We start from the raw sequence: 20,330 nt of genomic DNA, 5'->3' as shown, positions 1-20,330 counted from the left end.
TTAGTTTGTACAAAAGAAGCTGTAACACTCCGCTGCAACATAATTCTGCTTAGATTTAAATCCAGACGCACAGATTGCACTGCCCTACTTTCCTTCCTTTTCAGATTTGATTGAACCAGTTGTCATGAATACAAGTGACCAGCCCACAGCAGATCTTCTGAGCCAAATTGATGCACTTGCCGCTCAGCTGACCTCTGAAGATCTTCATGGCTATTCAGGAAGCCAGCTTTTTGAGATGCAGGAAAAACTAGTTTGCATGACAAATTGTATCATGAAAAACCTGCAGTCCCGCTGGAAATCGCCACCCCATGAAAATTCTGATTAGTTGCTTATCGTTTCTAAGTAAGGAGGATTTTGTTACGACAATTTTCCCAAAAAACTGCTTTTCTTACTGGTGAATTATTCCTTAAACTGTGCATTTTGTACTATAGAAGATTTTTTTAACACCTGTATGAGCAAAATGTATTGTTGCTTTGGGTTTTTTTTCCCCTTGGGTTTTTTTTCTCCTGATTGGTGGGATTGCTTATTTCCTATTACAGGTATTTGTATTGTATTGCTATGCATATTTCTTTCAGGTAGTGAAAGAAAACTTGATAAAGTTGTGCAATAGCAAAGACTGTGAAACCAAACCAACAGAGTTGTTAAATTATTTTTTTCAAATCTGAAGTGTTCTTACTGCTACAAACTCCTGTTATTCAGTAAGAGATCGATGTTACAGCTCTGCTCATCTGCTGCCCCTGTTCGTTTCAAGTTGCTGAAACTCTGACGGACAGCAGCTCCCTTCTCAGCATCGTTTTGTATTGAGTAAGCTGTGCTTAATTCCTTACAGCAGCAACAGTCCAGGAACCTGGTATTTGACAACTGGATGACACCTGTTTTTGCATGTATTTTTGTAGGAATCACACTAAGCAGCTGCTAATGCAATGTACCCTGACAAGCGAAAGACTTTTCAAAACTTCTCAGGCTCTTTCCCATGTTCTTTTTGAACATGTTTGCAGCAGTTCTTCTGTGGAGAAGACTTTTTCCTTGGGGGAAATGGATGGATTTGACAAGAGCTCTTTGTATATTATGTACAGACTTATCATGGCAAATGTTGGTTAATAATTTATGATTTGGAGTTTTAATTGCATGGAATGCATTGCTGCTTCTTGGAGACCTTCAGAGAGAGTTCTCTGGTTTTACTCTGGAAATCTAATTTGTATATATTGTACTGTAGCTATCAAAGTGGACATTTATCGAACGGAATTGCTGCAGGTGGTTTTAGATCTTACACATGGGTGAATAAAACAGCAAAGAGTTCCCAAACTTGTTAATGTCATTGTGGTTTGGGTTTGGGTTTTTTTCCCCCTTAAGATCTGTTCAGCCCTCCCTCTGCATTACTTTGGACTCATGAGGTTGGGAGGGACCTTGGTGGGTCATTGTTGCCGCCTGAAGGTAGGAGCAGGTCCTCAAGGACATGGTAGTGTCTTGTCAGCAAGACTTTAAATATTCTTTGCCCTGTTTGTACATTTCATGAAGAAAATGAACTGGATAAAGAGGGGTGTCTTGGAGGGATCATGTGAACAGTGCCAGTGATGAGTTGTTTTGTAGGTTTTCTTGCTTTCTTGAAAATGTTATTTTGATTCCAAGTCTGCCTCCTTAGGCTTGTTCAACTCTTGTACACAGTGACCTGTACAGATGGGGTGTTCCTAATGTGTCTCAAAAGGGTGTTAACATCTTTGTTTAACTAACACCCTTCAGTGCTGGCAAGTGTGCATCCTGCTTTGAGGAAGGACATTTCCCTTTCAAGCTGGTTGTGTACACTGTGAGGTGCTGTGAATTCCCTTTGAACAAAGGCCCTCAGAGTTGATGTTGCAACTCCTCCTACTGTTAACTTTTTAATCTTTAGTCTATCCTGGGCACTGTATGCCCTGATTTCTTATTTCCTTCCTTGGAGACTGGCTGGTACTAGATGCTTCATCAGATGAAGCAAATAACCACTGTGTGCAGGTGTTCATTCACAGCCCTGCAGCTTGACTGCTGTTGTGGCTGTTCCATCCTCTGTCCCCTTCTGGGGTCTCTCCCTTTCTCCATACAGTTTGCTGTGAGATGTATTCACTCATGCTGAAGAGCAGGAATCAATCAAACATACTGCAGAAAGATGAGCTTTATTGAGTCACTAATTTACAAGTAATAACAGCTTTTGACCCCCGAACAGTTGCATGAAAAACACATACATAAGAGCTCAGCAAGCAGGAGGAGAGGCTTCTGGTTTGGGGTGTTTTTTTCTGCCCACCCCTAGCTAAATGTTGGTTTGAGATACAAAGCTTAAATGTTGCTTATATGGAAAAGAAGTGAATAAGTTCAAACATTTTAGAATAGCTCAGAAAAATACTCTCTTTGTGAGAGAATGAATAAAGTAGTAATTGGCAGTCTTAGTCTGAAGTACATACATAGAATTTCAGCAATGCCAAACTGGATTGCAGTTCTAGCATAAACATTGTGGTGCTGAAATATTTGAAAGTCCAGGCAATGTTTAAAAAATATTTTGGTTTTGGACATTGGAAGAAATACAGTTCTTATGAGCAATGCCTACTTGTGTGTTTACAGATGCTTTTCAAAAATGTTTTGAAAGGATGTTTTAGGAGTATTTTGCTCTGCAGTTACTCCCCCCTCCCCCCATCATGGTTCATAAAGGCGCTATCAACACAGAAGACAATAAGGCACTTTGGGAAAAGTGTTAGAAACCCTTTTCTAAGGCTCTTGAGTTGAGAAGCGCTGGCATGTCTACTGTGCAGATAGGCTTTATGGAAAGACGTGTTGGTTTAGACAGCTTCTACATAGTTGGCTGGCAGCATGCCCGTCTTGCCGGTTCTCTGGACAGTCCCATACATCCAACCTTCATCAATTGCTTGCACGTTTACAATTGTGTCGCCATCTTTGAAGGAAACCTCATCGGCATCAGCTGCCATATAGTCATACATGGCCCGGTAAGTCTTCTGCTTGTTTTAAGAAAGGGGTTGGGGGCAAAAAAAACATGAGAGAGACATTATATCCCTGCTGTCAGCTCCAACAGCCATAGTTGTTGGTGAGAATCAAAATGTAAGAGCAGGCTAAGGGCAAGTTATGTTTTGACTTGTTTAGGTACTCTAAAAGTACTGCTGATGGTACTATCTAGCTGGTCTTTTAAGTCTCCTGGTTGCAGATCACAAAATGTTTCTTGTAACTACCTTACGTAACTAAGTACCACAGTACCTTAGGTTGGAGCCTGTGTGTTTTAGTGGTGCTGAAGCCAGACAAAATGTTTTCAGAATGTATTTGAGCAGTAGCAGCTCTAAGTAGCTCCAGCTGTAACTTTAAGGTGGTGTCTCCCAGCAGACCTAGTGGGGAGGTGATGCTGTATCCATTGTCATGTATCTACTCTAAGACTCCATCTCAGGAGTAGGAAGAAGTGTTAATTTAAACTTTTCAAGAACAGGTGAGGGTCTGTCCCCCTTCAGTGAATCTCTTACACCTTCACCTGGTTCTGTGCCAAACTTCAGCCCAGCTGACTCAATCCTGGATCAACATCACTTGAAGCATGATGGAGCATGTACCATCAGCTGTTGGAGACCTCCAGGGCTCTGCACCTTTGGTAGGCAGTCAAATTAACTCCCACTGCAGGTGGGGATTGTGTGCCTTAAGCCAGCTGATCAGTGTTACTTACACCAGCAGTAGATGGGTGAGAAGGAACCGATGATACCGTTGTTTGCTGGGTGGCAACTGATGATGACCGTTGTTGCGGTAACTCTATGGTTTTAGCGTGTTTGTAGCCCACTACAAAAAGGAAAATACGTTTTTGTTGTTCATTACAGCATTAGCAGTAAGGTTAGAGTTGCTCTGAATAAAGATCTTGGGTCACTTGGTGGGTCAAATTTGCCTTTTACCCACTGAAATACAACTTTACATCTGTTAGTTATGTCTGTATAACTCAGAGTTCTGCAGGTGTACTTCTGCGCTTTCTCCTGGCTAGAGGAATTACTGAAGGTGAGCCCAGGACCAGTACTGCCCTCCCAGGTGGTCTGGATACCATTTGTCCTCATATGTGAATAAATGGCATTTTTATTCTCCTTGTACCTGTCGTAGTTGTGGTAAAGAAGGCCCCGTTGCTATAGTAGGACAAATGTTGATCCACGCCATCCGAGGGTTCGGATTTTTCATCGCCACCACTGAGGCTCAAGGCGCTGGCAGAGCGGGAGTGCTCCCGGCTGCGGCGCTGGGCTTGGACTGCAAGGAGAAAGCAGTGGGAACCAGTTTATGTCTTTGCTTTGTAAGGAGATGCACACATAAAAATACATATGTATATACATATGTGTCTACACACACATATAGGTTACTTTGTATATATACACACACCTATATGTATGCGTGTGTGTACATATTCTCTAAAAACACCCAAAGCTTTCTACCATTATTACCAAACCCATCAAAGTTGTGCTTATATTAAGTAGAAAACGGATGGGCCCCATGCGTGCTGAGCAGAACTGGTTTCCCTCTTTTACAAAGTTTATGGAAATGAGCATGTGAATTAATCAGTCTGTTTTTATGGTTACTCCAGGGTATTGAGGTCAATGCTGTTAAAAAATATTGTATGGACACCATTCTGAAGTTCTAGTCAAAAAGGCACAGTTGTTATGCCCCTGTTATTGTTAATATTCAGAATATTTTTTTTCTCCTTCTCCCACCTCCTTCCCTTTAGTGCTAGCTACTTCCAAAATTTTTATTCTAATTATCCTATGCTTTCCTTCATCAACTGACAGAGAGCTGGGCCATTCCTGAGACTCTGTTTTTCTACCATACAGGATCAATCTCTTCTCCTTCCCTGTAATTTTTTGAGCTTAAAAAACAAGGTAACTGAGGAACAGTATATTTAGAGTTATTTAAAAAGCAAGCACGTTACACGTAAGCAACTCTATCATGCCATCTGTGGCTCATATGAACAATCCTCTTTGTGCCTGTGTTAGATCACTTGTCTATAATGGCAAGATTAACAACGTATTTTTTTGAGAAATAGCTATATTAAACATCTAGCTAAATTTATGTAGCTAGCATAAATCTAGACAACATAGACAGTCTCCTCTCTAGTTACCATTAATTCTCACAAGAACTGTGTCCCTGTGTAACTTTTGAAATCTCGGCTCTGCTTAGCACAGTGCCTGAAGTTGGCATGTAAGACTACGCTTGCGTTCTTGCATAGATAGAACGCCAAGCTGCACTGTGGCATCCCCGAGCTGTCAGTTCTAGTGATTGGCTCTGTGCAAGTATAAAACCCATTTTGCACAGTCAAGACTATGGAACAAACCGGAGATCATATGTAAGCTTCTGGACTGAATATTGTCTTCTGCTGGGTCGTAGTCAAAGACTGACCCGGGATTTGTGCGCCACACACGAAGACCTGTAAGAGAAACAGCATTTTCTGAGGAGCAGCTGTAGCCTGAGCAACTTTCAGCGAGCTTGGGCAGCACATGTCTGTCCTGAATAGGAGTAAAAATGTATCACAAATGGGCAACCAGTATTTCATAAACTGTGTTTCCCAAATCTACAGCACAGATTAGGCTTTTTTTTTTTTTAATTTAATCTACATTAAGTGAGCTGAGGTGAGAGAAGTTATAAATATATACGAATATATGAAGTTAAAAGCAAAGAACGTAACTCTACCATGACATTATGAAGTTGGGCAGAATAGGGCTGGCAGACCATGAATGATATACAGCTGCTATAAGAGAATATTTTCAAAATGGACTTTAGTAACATAATCTCCAAGTAATGATAAATTTGAAACAATATGGCTGATCTTAAATAAAACAACTCATCCAGGTCAGCTTGTGTTTTGTGTGAGTGAGTGAAGTGCTCAAGTTGTTATAAAACCAAGGTTCTGCTTACCTGTGAGAGTCTCTTGATCCTGATCCACACGCTTTCGCTCCATTTCTACTACTCTTCTTTGAATGCCCCTATAGCTAATGTCACTGAAGTCCTGCATGTTCTTTTTCACGCGTTCTGTAATGGGGTCAGTAACTACAGGTGTGAAACTACCTTTGCTTTTCTCAAAATCTTCATGGTATTTCACCTGCAATTTAAAATGAAATGTCTGTTCTCTGTAGCTTAGATGAATAATTTTTATTCCTGCTTACCTCAGGCGAATTTCTAGTAGGTGCACTGCTGTTCTGTGCTTTTGCTTTCTCCAATCCAAGGAACAGTGAGAGCGCCTAATCCCAAACATGCCTTTCCTGCAGAGTCACAGCTTTCTCAAAAGCCTTTAGCATTTAAGAATTTGGGTAAACCAAACTTGCTACATGTACAATTCTTTGAGCTGCCAACCCCGGAATGCCTCAGAACAAGGTTTTGGTTTTATTTATTTTATATTTAACTTGACCTGCCAAGTTAAAAATGTATCTATAAATGCTCTTACTGTGGAGATATGTTTCTGGGTCTCTCGTACACGTCGCATTTCAGGGGTATCCAGTACGTAAGCAGCTTTGCCTTGTACTTGTTTTCGGAAACTATCTGAATAAAGGACCTGCCAGATGAGAAAAAGGAAGTGATCACAGGGCACAGGACTACTGCTGCATCATGAGGAATGAGCTGTACTGAAGCAACCTGGCAAAGAAGGGGAATAAAAAAAAAAGCAGCAGCAGCTGGTTTTGCTCTTTTTGAGTGATTTTTGCTCTTTCTTGAGTGATAACTGTTACATCATGCTGCTGTAAACATTTGTTTGCAGATGTTGTTATTAATCCATGACATCTGTTATGTACATAAACCTTTACAGGATGGGGTATGTCAGGATTTACCTGAAGTGTAACAGGTTAGCAAAGAAGGGCCTAAAGAAGGCCATTTCCAGATTTGTTATGTTTTTATACAGAATGACAGAAATCTAACATAAAATATACTGTTACTGAAGAACAATCATTTTATATCTCGTGCATATAAGACCAGTAAAAACAGAAGATATTTGCAAGAGACTTGAAGGCAACATAGGCTGTTTGAAATTCAACTGTTGTTTTAAAAAAAACCCCAAACTAAAGCAGTTTATCACCCAGTTAATCACCCAGAAAGAAATACTCAATTGCAGCAGGAAGTAAAAAGCAAGTATCAAAAGATTTGATTTTAGTATGGTCACGTCATACTTCCAACCTACGTAGCTAGGTAGTTATGTTAACATCTGCACTGCTAATTTGAGTAAGGATTTTAGGGATTGAAATGTTACTTTTTAATGTAATTTCATTTTAATGTATTTTCATTTATTTGCTGACTAGAACATACCGAGCTGATGTTTTCTTGATTGCGTTTAGCTCTCTCCATCTCTGGAGTCAATGGTGTTGGAGTTCCTTTTGCGAGATGTTCCTTGTACAAAACCTATAGTATACACAAAGGTATCCACAAATCAGACTGGAATAATTCATAGCTCGTCTGTAAATGGTGTTATTGTTTAAGCATACTCATCACTGCAGGGGTAGAAAAGATCTTGGGAAATAAAGCATCTAAGAAGTTATTTGCTAGAGCAAAAGGTAGAAATCAAAGGGAAAAATAAGGAAAATGGAGGAAATAAGGCTAAATTAGAAGTGGAGTTTTTGTTCAGAATGGTTATTTTTAATATAAGGTGGTTGTCTGTCGTCTTTCAGTACCGAGCTAATGTGTTCTTGATTGCGTTTGACTCTCTCCATCTCAGGAGTGACCGGTGTGGGGGTTGCCTTCCCTAAGCCTTCTTTGTATACAACCTACAGATCACAAAGTAACTCAGAGTCACAAATGTACAAATTAAAAACTGTAATGTTACTTGTTTTAGAGTAAACACCATCCATTATGAAAGAAAGAAAGGTGAGAGGAAAAATAGTATTAAGAAGTTAATTGACAAAAAAATCTTTTAAGTACTATAAATTTAAGAGATGACTTTAAGTTTCAGGGAAAAAAATTAGAGGGTTAAATAAAACCAGGCAGACTTAAGTTGTTAAAAAAAGTGCTCTATCATATCCCCTTCACTTCTGCCAGACAATACCGAGCTAATGTGTTCTTGATTGCGTTTGACTCTCTCCATCTCTGGAGTGATAGGTGTGGGGGTTGCTCGCCCCAAGTTTTCTTTGTACAACACCTGTGGGATACAGAAGATGTATCCGGTATCTTAAAACCCTCTCAAAATGAAAAGGATTTGAACACAAACTATTACTTAGTTATCAAATTTCAAAGAAGTCATGACCGATTACGATAGGCAGCACTGCACAAAAGCCAAACATCTACTGCTGTAAGGAAGGGTAAGAAAAATAGACTGTAAAAGAAAAGCTTGTTATTTTTTTTTGGTTAACAAAGAAGGGCTCTATCCAGCTACAGCTATGACAATGGCTCCATAGGCTCAGGGAAGCTGCCTGTGGCCCTAGAGAACTACTTAAGAAATGTTTTATCTGCTCTTTTACCTGTATTTGAAGCAATTTGTGGCCTTTTTTTGTGAGGGAGGAAGGAGTTTTGTTGCCACGCTGATATTGGGCAGCCAAATGAAGAAGGGTGTCGAGGAAGGGTGTCTGGTACCACTGGACCATTACACCTACACATCTCCCCAGGCCATGAGGCCACCTCAACGCTATCGCTGATACGCCAGCCAGAACGGGAGCAGTCTTGTTCCTTGTGTGCAGTCCTGTTTAAGGCATCCTAAGTCACCTGTCACAGCAACACAATCTCGCGTGGGTCAGAGAGGTGGGATTTTTTGGGGCGGGGTGGTGGGGTTTCTTGTTTGTTTTTTGCTAAAGTCAAATGCCCCTGAAAAAGCCAATGAAAGCTTAAACACTAAGCGTAGGGAGAAAGCAGAGTATCTTCACCAAAGGTTGCTAAACTCTTAATAGTGTCTGGATAGAGCCCACAGGTATAAAAAATGAGTTGTAGAACAGGCCTAAAGTTCTGGATCAAACTGTTAACACTACAGTAATTTTATTTTAGAGGAGTGATTAATTTGCAGCAACAAATATGTCTTTTTTAAAAATTAAAAATCAACTTTCAGTAGGGAGTTAGAATGTTACTTTATTAAATTATAAGCACAAAGGAAAAAAAAATAATCTATTTTTAAGGTACCGAGCTAATGATTTCTTGATTGCGTTTGACTCTCTCCATCTCTGGAGTGATTGGTGTTGGGGTCACTTTCCCCACATTTTCTTTGTACAAAACCTACAGGATACAAGGGAGTATCCAAATGTCATTAAAAAGGCACCACCAACAAAGCCCCAACAACAACAAAGAACAAAACCACAGAACCCAAAACAACGTACTATAAAGCTTTTGAATTATTACACTTGGAAAGGGTTAGATTTGGGGCACGCCGCTGTTCCCGAAAGAAGCAATGGGAGCTTTGCCATTAATCTACTAGGATGCAGAAACAGGCCCTGTATGGAATCAACTCCGCGTGAAAGCACAGGGGTAGTCAGAAAGGGTTAAAAAAGTGCAAAGAAACAACATCTATCAATCAAAAAAAGTAAAACCTAGTTCTAGTAAAATCCTGCTTCAGACAGTGTTAAATAGAAGATACTACAATTTGTTTGTAAGCAGAGAGGTAGGAGGTTTATGCCACGCAGTAGGGTCATTTTATAGTTAGAAAGCACACATTACTACATCCACTACAGTCATGTGAGACACTTCATTCAGATCTTTAGCAGCTGGTTTCCTATTAAAAGTACCGAGCTAATGATTTCTTGATTGCGTTTGACTCTTTCCATCTCAGGAGTCACAGGTGTTGGGGTTGCTTTCCCTATGTTTTCTTTATACAACACCTATGAGACATAAGAAAGGAGCCAAAGAAAGCAACAGTAAGTTAAAAACCTATCCATAGACAAACTTGAAGCCCAAGGCATTTTTTCTTCTACTTATTTTCTCAGGGACTAGGTTTTATACATATATTTTTAAAGAAAGTACTTCGCAATATTTTACTAGAGAAGCAGGGTTTGGCATACTGGCTTTTTAACTACAGGGACACTTGTAATAAATAGTGCAAGTACTACAAAAATGAGACCACAAAATGACCATATTGAGGAGCCGAGGATGTTATGAATATCTAAATTATAATTTCAAAAAAGAAGTCAGCGTTGCAGAGAAAATGAATGGAGCTTGTTAAATGTTTTTAGGATTAGAGTAGAGCATTAGAATCACTCAAAAAAACCCCTGTAAAAACTGTAACAAAGTTAAAGTCACCACTGTAAACCACAGTAAGAAAGACACGAGTAAGAAGTAATCACTTATGGAAGCTGCTTTAGAGCTAGGGTCGGCATTATTTTGGAACAAGTGTTACAACGTCTGCTTATTAAAACTGTTAAAGTGTTCATTTAAACAGCGTTAAAGGGAACTTTTTTCTTAGCAAAGTACCGAGCTACAGATTTCTTGATTGCGTTTGACCCTCTCCATCTCTGGAGTGATAGGAGTGGGGGTCCCAGTCCCCACGCTCTCTTTGTACAACACCTGTGTAGTAACAAGAAGCATCCAAAAAATACAATCACAACTCAGTAATAATTAACCCAACATGAAGTCAAATATTCGAGTCTGCTGCATGTCAATCTGTTCTAACGTGCCCTAAAAGCTACCCCTGGATGCAGTGAAGACAGGGATTGCACCCACGAGGGTCTGAAGGCACAGAGGTCGATGGTTTTATCTCAGCAGGTGCAATGAATTCAACATGGAAGCCTCTTAACGTCAAATAAATACATTTTCATGGTGGAGGGGAGCTTTTAGACTACCACCGAAGCCTGCTGTAACCCTCCCTCTTCTACGATAGCAGCATTAAAACAGGAAACAGATAGGAATTTAAAAAAAAAAACCCAACAACCAACCAAAAGCACACATAAAAGAAAAGGGAAGTTGGAGCAGGGAGCAAAATGGTTAAAAATATTTAGGATTCTGTAAATAATTACATGTATGAAGAAGTGGTAGGTCAGTAACATTGGAAAATATAATACAGTGAAGAAGAAAGGATGTTTTTATAAGTAAGTTGATTAAATGGAAGTAAGAAGTGCAATTGTTTATTTTTAATAAAGATTAAAAAGTTCCGTTTAAGTGGAGTTAAAGGGAATATTTCTTTTGCTCCACAAAATACCGAGCTAATGTGTTCTTGATTGCGTTTGACTCTCTCAACCTCAGGAGTGACAGGTATTGGGGTTCCTGTCCCCAGATCCTCTTTGTACAACACCTGCGGGGTAACACGGCTATATTAAAAAAAGAAAAAAGGGACAAGCAAACAACAGTAACACGCAGCTTGCTGAGAAAACAGACTGAATGTTTTCAAAGTCGCTCCGAGCCAAAGCTTGGAATAAAAGAGAAGAATTAAAATGCTCCTCAGAACTATACAGCTGAACACTAACACTCTGCAATGCCTTTTGGCAGAAAGCTAGAATACCTTCTCTATTTGCTCCTCCGGAGCTATACAGAAAAACTGCCTGTGCAACAGTAGGCCGTTAAAGACTTCCTGAAGGCAGAAAGTATCAAATACAACACAAAAGCAACACAGAAATCAACTCTCTTTCATTTACCCATGCCATAACCATCACAGCAGGTTACACAGGCATATATTAGAGCGCTGCTATACTGGGGTCATAGCCACAGATATATATCAGGTGGTGAATGGTTTAGTTCTTATATGTAAAGTAAGTAAAATCAGGAAAAAACCCCACAAAAAAACCCCTAAGGATTGTTGTGATTAAGAAAAGGAAAAATGGGGTCTTTTTTAAAAACAAAAAAAAATTAAAAGATAATCAGAGTCAAAAGAAAGGTGTAATTAAAAGTTATTATTATTAAGATGATGAACTCAAAACAGAGAAACAAGAATGTTGTAAGGAACAGTTATGGAAGAAAAAAAATCTCAAAGGGACCAGGATATTCTTTTTTGTGTAAATTGATTACAGGGAAATACAAGAGTATTTTTTTGGTGTTAAAACTATTTTATAAGAGATTAAAAGGGAAATTGCTGCTTTTCAAATTACAAAAAATACCGAGCTAAAGTTTTCTTGATTGCGTTTGACTCTCTCAATCTCAGGAGTGACAGGTGTTGGGGTTCCTGTCCCCAGATCCTCTTTGTACAACACCTGCGGGGTAACATGGCTATATTAAAAAAAGAAAAAAGGATCAAGCAAACAACAGTAACACTCTGTCACTGTTAACACGCAGAACACGAGAGATGTTTTTCTGAGATGCCCCGAGTAAACATAGGGATTAAAACAAAAAATCCATAAAAATAAAAACCTAGTTTAAAACTCTGAAGATAGACTTAACCACTAAGACACCGGTATGACTTCTACCAGAACGCGAGAATACCTTCCTGACTGGGTTAAGTGCTTCTCAAGGTGGGCATTTAAAACCGGTGAGTATTTAGAAGATTAAAGTCTTATATAAATCATAGCGAAGTATATTATTGTCTTTCCACAGCAGTGAGGCAAACGGTTTCCTGGCTGTGCTTGAGTCGTCGGAGGACCAGGTCCTAACGCACCTCCCTGGAAGTTTTGCTGTGTCCACGCGCCTCAACGAAGAGTCATCCCTGCCCCGAGTGAAGCACTACTTACTGTCCACCACCTCCAGCAAAGACTCCAGCTTGCTTATGACAGGAAGGACACAGTGACAGGATCAATAAAGGCATATGTGTGAAAATGATACCTGAGACATTATAATTACTAGCGCTCTCCTATCTTACGTGACACTTTCCTCACCCCGAGAAACATCCTGATGCTACGAGCTCTTTCACCCTGCAAACCTGTGCTATCAACGTTCTCTAGAGCAGTTTACACCAGCTGGAGATTTGGGCCACTGTCTCTGTGCAGCAATGCTAAAGACTTCCTAAAGGAAGAAGGCATCAAATGCAATGCAAAAGGCATAAAGAAATCAATTCTGTTTCATTTACCCATTCCATAAACACCACAGCAGGTTACACCGGCATGTATCGGAGCACAGTTATTCTGAGGTCATAGCCACGGATTTGTACCAAGCAATAAACAGTTTAGTTTTTATATGTGGCAAAACCAGAAAGATATCCAACAACCAAGGATTGATGTGATTAATAAAAGGAAAAGCTGATATTAAAGAAGAAAAAAAATATGTTCAGAGTCAAAAGAAAGCTGGGAACACAGAATCTAAAAGTTATCATTAGTGTGATGATCTCGTCAAAACAAAGTAAGTAATAATTATAGAGGAAACAATGTCAAAGCATGGGGAACAGGATATTCTTTTTTGTGTAAATTGATTACAGGGAAATACAAGAGTATTTTTTTGGTGTTAAAACTATTTTATAAGAGATTAAAAGGGAAATTGCTGCTTTTCAAATTACAAAAAATACCGAGCTAAAGTTTTCTTGATTGCGTTTGACTCTCTCAATCTCAGGAGTGACAGGTGTTGGGGTTCCTGTCCCCAGATCCTCTTTGTACAACACCTATATGGTAACATGGGAGTTCAAAAAAAGTTAAGAACAAAAAAAAAATTACTGCATATGATGGAGGTAACACATATAATTTTTATGCCTACTAAATCTGCTGGAAAGCAGGAAAAATTAGGAAGTATAAAACAGTTAACAAGTGTGATAAATTCAGAGGAAGTCTTCTGACAGCTAGAAATACCGTAACCTAATTCTTAGTAATAAAGCATTAGAGGAATGGAATTAAGCAAATAAAAAACCAGTGTTTTTTAAAAATGCAAAATACCTTAAGCTTCACAAAGAAAAAGCTTTAGTGAAGCATCAAGTGTTATGATCATTAAAAAATCTTTTAAAAAAATAAGTACATAAAATACAACTAACAATAACTAAAAATTTTAATAGCAGAAAAGGGATGTTTCTATGTTTATAAGTTAATTAGAGAAAGTAGAAAATTTACAAGTGTTAAATAGTTATAGGGAATTTTTTTTCTTAAATGACAAAAAAAAATACCGAGCTAAAGTTTTCTTGATTGCGCTTGACCCTCTCCATCTCAGGAGTTACAGGCACTGGGGTTCCAATCCCCAGGCCCTCTTTGTACAACACCTGTGTGGCAACCAGGAAGTATTAAAAAAAAAAAAAAAAAAGAAAGGAAAGGAAAGGAAGAGGAGGACAGGGAGGAGAGAGAGAAGACAAGTAATTTAATATAGTGAAACTTCAAAGCATGAAAAACAGATATTTGTCAGCCTTGTTGAAAGGCTAGCAAAAAAAAGATCAATGAAAATCATCCGCTAATATTACTACAAGGTTTGTTGTCGTCTCACCTGGGCGCATATAAATAACGCCAGCAAGAACTGCAGGAGTGGTTTTTGCGAAAGCATAGCTTGAGCCAAGTTACCTGAAAACTCTTTACATTTATGTCTTTTTCCCCAAAGGAGTCTCCTTACTCAAACAAAAGACCTTGAAAGAGCACCTTTGCCTCTAAGATTTCTGAACAGGCTTAGCAGCTTAAAAGAGAGCCGTGATGACCTCAGAGACAATTACATGTAGCAAAACATTTAACAGCAGTGGCTTCTCTGAACTGTCCTATTAATCTCAAGTCAGGACTGAATTTCCTATCAGTCATGTCTCAATTGGGTCAGAGTGAGTCAAAATTAGTCCTAAGCTGCTCTAATTAAAAAAGAAATATAGAACAAAACTCTGACATAATAGTCATTTGACTGAAATGTGTTCCGAGTAGAAACAATCTGGATAGAAATGCATTACTACGCTAATTTTTCCTTATATATGCAATTTTCTTCATTTTTGTGTATTGCAGGGATATGGGGATGCCACCCAGGTTTTCTTACAAAGACCTGTAGGATAGAAGAAAGCATCCAACACAGCAAAACCAGGAAAAGTGACGACACACAGTAGTTGCATTAGATTGCTTTGCTTCAGTGTTAAGAGTTGATTTTTCATTTGCAGTGCAACCGGCGTGGGGAGTCTGAAGACTGTTAGAAGGATCGACTTTGTTACTGAGGAGGAGAGCGACATCACTCCCACTACTGTTTCATTGGGAAGAAAAATAAGGTACTGCTTAACTGCTTTAAGTAACTGAGGTTAAAATCTCACAGCTGGAACAGTGTAATGACAAGTTAGACTGAGTGAAAAATCAAAATACAAGGATTATTGACAGGCTTTTAGTGATTTGATTAAGAAAGGGTTGTTCAAAGTACAACAAAGAGCTGAAAGAAAAATTTAATATGGAGGAGTTAATGGGATTTGATTTGCATTTGAAATGGTAGGTTTTGTTTAATTTAGCAATACCGAGCTAATGTTCTCTTGATTGCGTTTGACTCTCTCCATCTCTGGAGTAACCGGTGTTGGGATGCCAGTCCCTAAGCCCTCTTTGTATAACACCTGTGAGGTACAAGAAAATTCCCACAAAAAAAAGCACTCAACACAGGCAAAATCATTAAATCTGACTATTTTGTGAGTTATGTTTAGTGTTAGGATCACTGTTTAATTAATCTCACACTTGTTCTAGAGGCAAATATTAAGGAAGGGGCTGATGGTTGATTACTCTGTAAATACATAATTACAGATACTAGAAACTAAAGGGTTAAGATAAAAAAAAACATGGAGGTAAACACTACGTTAATGTCACAGCTTACTTCCAGTTTTGGTTCTTAAAAGAAATGCATGGAAAGTTGTAAATCACCAAAAAAAAGTTAAAGCACAAAAAGGTGGCATGTAAATGAGTTAAAAATATTGCCAGGGAAAAGACAGGAGCAGGGTGAGATTCTAAACCATTGAAGAAAAACAGATTATATGTTAGGATGTTATGCAAAAATAAGTTGTTATAATTTTTTTTTTTAAATACCGAGCTAATGTGTTCTTGATTGCGTTTGACTCTCTCTATTTCTGGAGTGACAGGTGTTGGGATACCTGTCCCTAGGTCCTCTTTGTACAACACCTGCAGAACACAAGCACCCAGCAAGGTGAGAAGATCATACTCGTTCCACAACTACAGTACACTTAGATAATTTACTGGCTTTATAGGTAAATATAATCTGGGATTATAAGTACATATGTGCACAATTTATTTTACTCAGTGTGCATCTTTTTAAGTACAGTCACCAGCTCAGCAAAGTACTTAATGTCTATGTTGAGGTGCTTGAACACATTGAAGTCAACAGAATATTTCGTTATAGTAGGACACAAGTTTAAATATTCTGCTGACCGGGCATGAAAGGTAGGTATGTTTTGCTTTTGTAATAGGATTACTTTTCAGGCAGTCAACATTTCTGGAGGGTTTTTTTAATGGTATTAACAAGCAGCTGAACCTTTTATAGACGTGTTTAATACAAAAATACTTAGTTGTGGGCTCTATTTCATTTTGATCTCCGAGACTGTTTGTAACACCACTATTTTACTTTGCTTTAGATCTCTAGTAGGAAAAACAATTGAGTTTTAGCTCTTATATTATTAGGTTTAACTTAATCTCTAATTGTTTGTTATAAAAACCCTGCATTTTTCATGGAAGGAGTTGCATAGGAGATGCCTGGGTTGGTTTAAAACCTAACCATGTAGAAATACATTACAAATGCATTCACTGTTCTTTTTGCTACTAGTAAAATACTTGCAACAAAAGAAGACAGCAAAAAAAAATTCACTGCTTGATGTCATTGAAACAATGAAAAAAATACAAAAATAAAGCAATCACAGCAAGGGAAAACAGATTATGTAAAAGGTTAGAAAAAATGAAGAACCATTTGATAAAACAACTCAATTGGGCAAAAGTGAGCTGTAAAACACGTTAGTATCATGAACAGCTCAAAAGGGAAACAGTACTTAGATAAAATGAGGAATGAAAAATCTAAGATACTCATTATATGGGTGTCACTACCCCTCAGCATTATATAGCAAACATCTGAGGTACCAATAAGCAAAGACCATATCCTGCCTCAATTCTGCATGCAGAGATCAAAGTAAAGCAGCAGGGCTCAAAATCAGGAGATCATGTGCTTATTAAAATCTACACTTGATATGGAAGGAGCCAGGTACTGTTTCCACTTATAATTGTCACTAGGTTTTGTGACTACAAAAAATGTTCCAATTATATTTTTCCACAAAGTTCCACCTAGCTGATTCATCTTTTTTAGACTAATTGTAAGACATCATCTGGGTATTTTTTGTTTCTAGTTCTGTGTTTAGAAAAGGTCATAGAAGTAATGCAGGGAAGTTGCTGATTGTAATGATTACTGCAAAATTCAGGTATTTAAACTTCCTGCTGCTGGTTATAGGGATTTAAGAGATCTATTCTCTTTTCGACAAAAAATACCCACAAACACTACCAAAGCCTGGAGCTTGTGCTCTGTGTGAGTGTATAGGTAAACAGAACATATGGGCCATTACCGAACTGATGTGCTTCTGCGTCTCCTTGACACGCTTCACTTCTGGAAGATCAGGAATTGGAGTTCCTTTTCCAATACTCTCCTTGTACTTAATCTACAAAGGTGCAGACATTAGGAGAAAGTAAAAGGATTTACATTAAAGCACAGCTGACGCATGTATGTGTAACAAGTTACACGAATAAAGAAACACAGGTCCTTTACACTTCACAAACATTCAGATCTCAGGTACTAAATGTATTCTGATAGAAGGAAATCATCAAGGAACCTTCTATTAGAGTTATCTAATAGGTAACTCTTCCACACTTCTACAGAGCACTTCAACAATAACTCTGTTTAGGGTAAAAAAGCAGAGTCTTGTTTGAGCCAGAATTTTTCAACTGAAGCTTAAAATGTGGGTATCTAACCTCTCCCAGGAGCTTCATTTCAGAAAGAAGAAATTCCCCGATTTATAACAACTGAACCATGTTGAGTTTTCTTACACTGAGTTCCAAAAAATTGTTATATTAAAAATTTAAAATAATTTCTGAAAAATTTTGCCTAGTGGCATTGAAATAGGCACCTAGATGCATACATGGATGCATAAAGAGCATTATCCTGATCTCGTGGTGACTGAAAATGTAAAAGATCTCATTGGTTTCAGCATGAGCAGAGAGCTGCTGTTAAAGTATTCCCATCATCTTCACAAGCAATCTGTTAGAAGGTAACTTTCACTGTTGATGTGCTGTCACTGTGAATGGCACGTCACTAAAAGGGTTTTCTAAAAACAGGTGTAAATACTTTTGAACCTGATATCATTTGCTCTTTCTACCAATGAAAGAAGAATTTTGAATTTGTAAGAATCTATCATATTCAACAAAGGTGGGAGTCATGATACAAGATTTTAACAATTACAGTGCTATTTGCATTTCTACTTTAGCGTAACAAAAAAAAAAAGAATAGCATTCACAAGAATATATCTAACATACTATGCATAAAACAAACAGCTGAAATGTTAGTAACTTTTATAGTAAAATGATGTCAGCATTCAAAAAAGCATGAAAATATTTACAGATTTCAAAAGAAAAGTAATACAAACAATTATTCCAAGCTTAGAGTGTTACAATTTTTAATATAATTATAAAAGCTTTACAAGACATGCTTTATAAGTCTTTTGACACTGTTTGCCCTGGCATCTTCACAGACAAGTTAATAAAGCGTGGGTTAGGTAAGTACACGGTGAACAGCCGAGCGGTGGGGCCCAGAGCATTTTGATCGGTGGCACAAGGGCCGGGTGGAGGCAAGTCAGCAGTGGTGTACCGCAGGGGCCAGTTCTGGGACCCGTGCTCTTTAACAGCCTCATTAGTGACCTGGATGCTGGGACAGAGCGCACCCTCAGCAAGTTCGCAGATGACACAAAACTGGGAGGATTGGCTGATACACCCAAGGGTTGTGCTGCCACCCAGAGGGACTTGGACAGGCTGGAGAAATGGGCTGAGAGGTATCTCAGGAAGGTCAACAGGGGGAAAAGCAAAGTCCTGCAACTGGGGAGGAATAACCTCGGTATAACTGCGGTACATGCTGGGGGTTACCTGTCTGGGAAGCAGCTTTGCAGAGAGGGACCTTGGGGACCTGGTGGCCAACAAGCTGACCATGAGCCAGCAATGCACCCTCATGGCAAAGGCCAACAGTGTCCACCGACAGCTGCATTAAGAGCACTGCCAGCAGGTCAAGGGAGGTGATCCTTCCCCTCTACTCAGCAATGGTGAGGCCACATGTCCAGTTCTGGACTCAGCAGTACAAGAAAGATACAGACTTACTGGAGCAAGCCCAGTGCAGGGCCACAAAGATGAGTAAGAGACAGGAGCATCTTTGATATGAGAAGAGGCTTAGAGAGCTGGGACTCTTCAGCCTGGAGAAGAGTAGGCTCAGGGGGAACTTATCAATACGTGTAAATACCCAGTGAGAAGGAACAAAGAAGAGGGAGCCCCTCTTCTCAGTAGTGCTCACTGACAGGACAAGAGGTAATGGGGACAAATTAAAAACCAGAAAATTCAATCTGAACACTAGAAAACACTTTTTTACTGTGAGGATGGTCAGACACTGGAAAACATTGCCCAGAGGGGTTGTGGAGTCTTCAACATTCAAGACCTTCAAAACTTGACTGGATGTGGTCCTAGGCAACCTGCTCTACCTGATTCTGCTTGAGCAATGTGGTTGGAGTACGTGATCTCAAGAGGTCCTTTCCAATCTAAATGATTCCTTGACTCTGTGCTAAATAAACTGTGTTTGGGATGAGATTAAAATGATGGCAAGAGCTTTCAAGATTTAGAAATTGACCGTAAGCAATAAATTGAATCATTACAAAGATTACTGTTTAAGTAATAAGAGTAAGCAAAGACTTCTAGTGGATGGATTATCGCCAAACCACTGTTAGCAATATTTGAAGAAATAAGAGGGGGAAAAATGTATTATTTCAAGTTGAATTAGCATTGGTAAAGTACTAAATATCTATTCTTTCGTACCGAGCTGATTGCATCCTGTGTTCGTTTAACTCTCTGCATCTCTGGTGTCTTTTCGATAGTAGTTCCAGTTCCAATATCTTCTTTATATAAAATCTTAATATTTAGAATGAAGACAACAAAGTTAAGCATACAAAACACAACATTATTTCTTCTAGCGAGTGAATACAGACTCGTGAAAGTGCTTTGCACCCAGCAGTGCAGGCTGAAAGGCAAGGCAGAGGATTCTCTCCAAGTCACTGTCTTACTGCCTATCTGCAGTCTGTCCTACTAGGAGTGCCATTTGTGCAAAAAAGGGACTGATCATTCATATTTGTAGTAATGCATTTTAAGTCGAATACCAAAACATTTGTAGGCTAATTTTAGGATTGAAGACTAGTATTTGTTCTAATTTGTTCCTTTCATTCTAATTTGTTTTATTATGTTTTACACAAATGTCTTCCACTTAGTTACTTACTAAGCTAATGGTGCTAGTGGCCAAACGATACAGCAGACTTCAGGCACTTCACGGTAACACATGAAATGTGAAACAAGTCAGGCAGGCAGTTCACTTTACAC

General features: G+C 38.8%; 2 protein-coding genes across 2 annotated transcripts in view; one reads left to right on the top strand and one right to left on the bottom strand.

Annotated features, from left to right (window-relative positions):
- RIF1 (replication timing regulatory factor 1) overlaps positions 1 to 843 on the top strand; it is a gene marked incomplete at its 5' end in the record, with an annotated part of 36,741 nt that extends 35,898 nt beyond the window's left edge. The window contains one exon of the mRNA XM_082001764.1: positions 105 to 843. Coding sequence (XP_081857890.1) covers positions 105 to 325 — 221 coding nt within the window. The 3' untranslated portion in view covers positions 326 to 843. The remainder of the gene's footprint in view (positions 1 to 104) is intronic.
- A 1,961-nt stretch (positions 844 to 2,804) lies between these two features.
- The window catches only part of NEB (nebulin), a gene marked incomplete at both ends in the record, with an annotated part of 130,749 nt that continues 113,223 nt past the window's right edge, over positions 2,805 to 20,330 (bottom strand). The window contains 19 exons of the mRNA XM_082001335.1: positions 2,805 to 2,978; positions 3,686 to 3,795; positions 4,096 to 4,245; positions 5,321 to 5,413; positions 5,902 to 6,085; positions 6,428 to 6,535; positions 7,279 to 7,371; positions 7,641 to 7,733; positions 8,012 to 8,104; positions 9,073 to 9,165; positions 9,672 to 9,764; positions 10,354 to 10,446; positions 11,078 to 11,170; positions 11,970 to 12,062; positions 13,304 to 13,396; positions 15,185 to 15,277; positions 15,741 to 15,833; positions 17,276 to 17,368; positions 19,776 to 19,868. Coding sequence (XP_081857461.1) covers positions 2,805 to 2,978; positions 3,686 to 3,795; positions 4,096 to 4,245; positions 5,321 to 5,413; positions 5,902 to 6,085; positions 6,428 to 6,535; positions 7,279 to 7,371; positions 7,641 to 7,733; positions 8,012 to 8,104; positions 9,073 to 9,165; positions 9,672 to 9,764; positions 10,354 to 10,446; positions 11,078 to 11,170; positions 11,970 to 12,062; positions 13,304 to 13,396; positions 15,185 to 15,277; positions 15,741 to 15,833; positions 17,276 to 17,368; positions 19,776 to 19,868 — 2,028 coding nt within the window. The remainder of the gene's footprint in view (positions 2,979 to 3,685; positions 3,796 to 4,095; positions 4,246 to 5,320; positions 5,414 to 5,901; positions 6,086 to 6,427; positions 6,536 to 7,278; positions 7,372 to 7,640; positions 7,734 to 8,011; positions 8,105 to 9,072; positions 9,166 to 9,671; positions 9,765 to 10,353; positions 10,447 to 11,077; positions 11,171 to 11,969; positions 12,063 to 13,303; positions 13,397 to 15,184; positions 15,278 to 15,740; positions 15,834 to 17,275; positions 17,369 to 19,775; positions 19,869 to 20,330) is intronic.

The sequence above is a fragment of the Phaethon aethereus genome (genome assembly GCF_964289735.1).
Source record: "Phaethon aethereus genome assembly, chromosome: 6".
Lineage (NCBI taxonomy): Eukaryota > Metazoa > Chordata > Aves > Phaethontiformes > Phaethontidae > Phaethon > Phaethon aethereus.
Note: the sequence above shows the minus strand (reverse complement) of the source record. Positions and strands in the feature narration are given on the sequence as shown.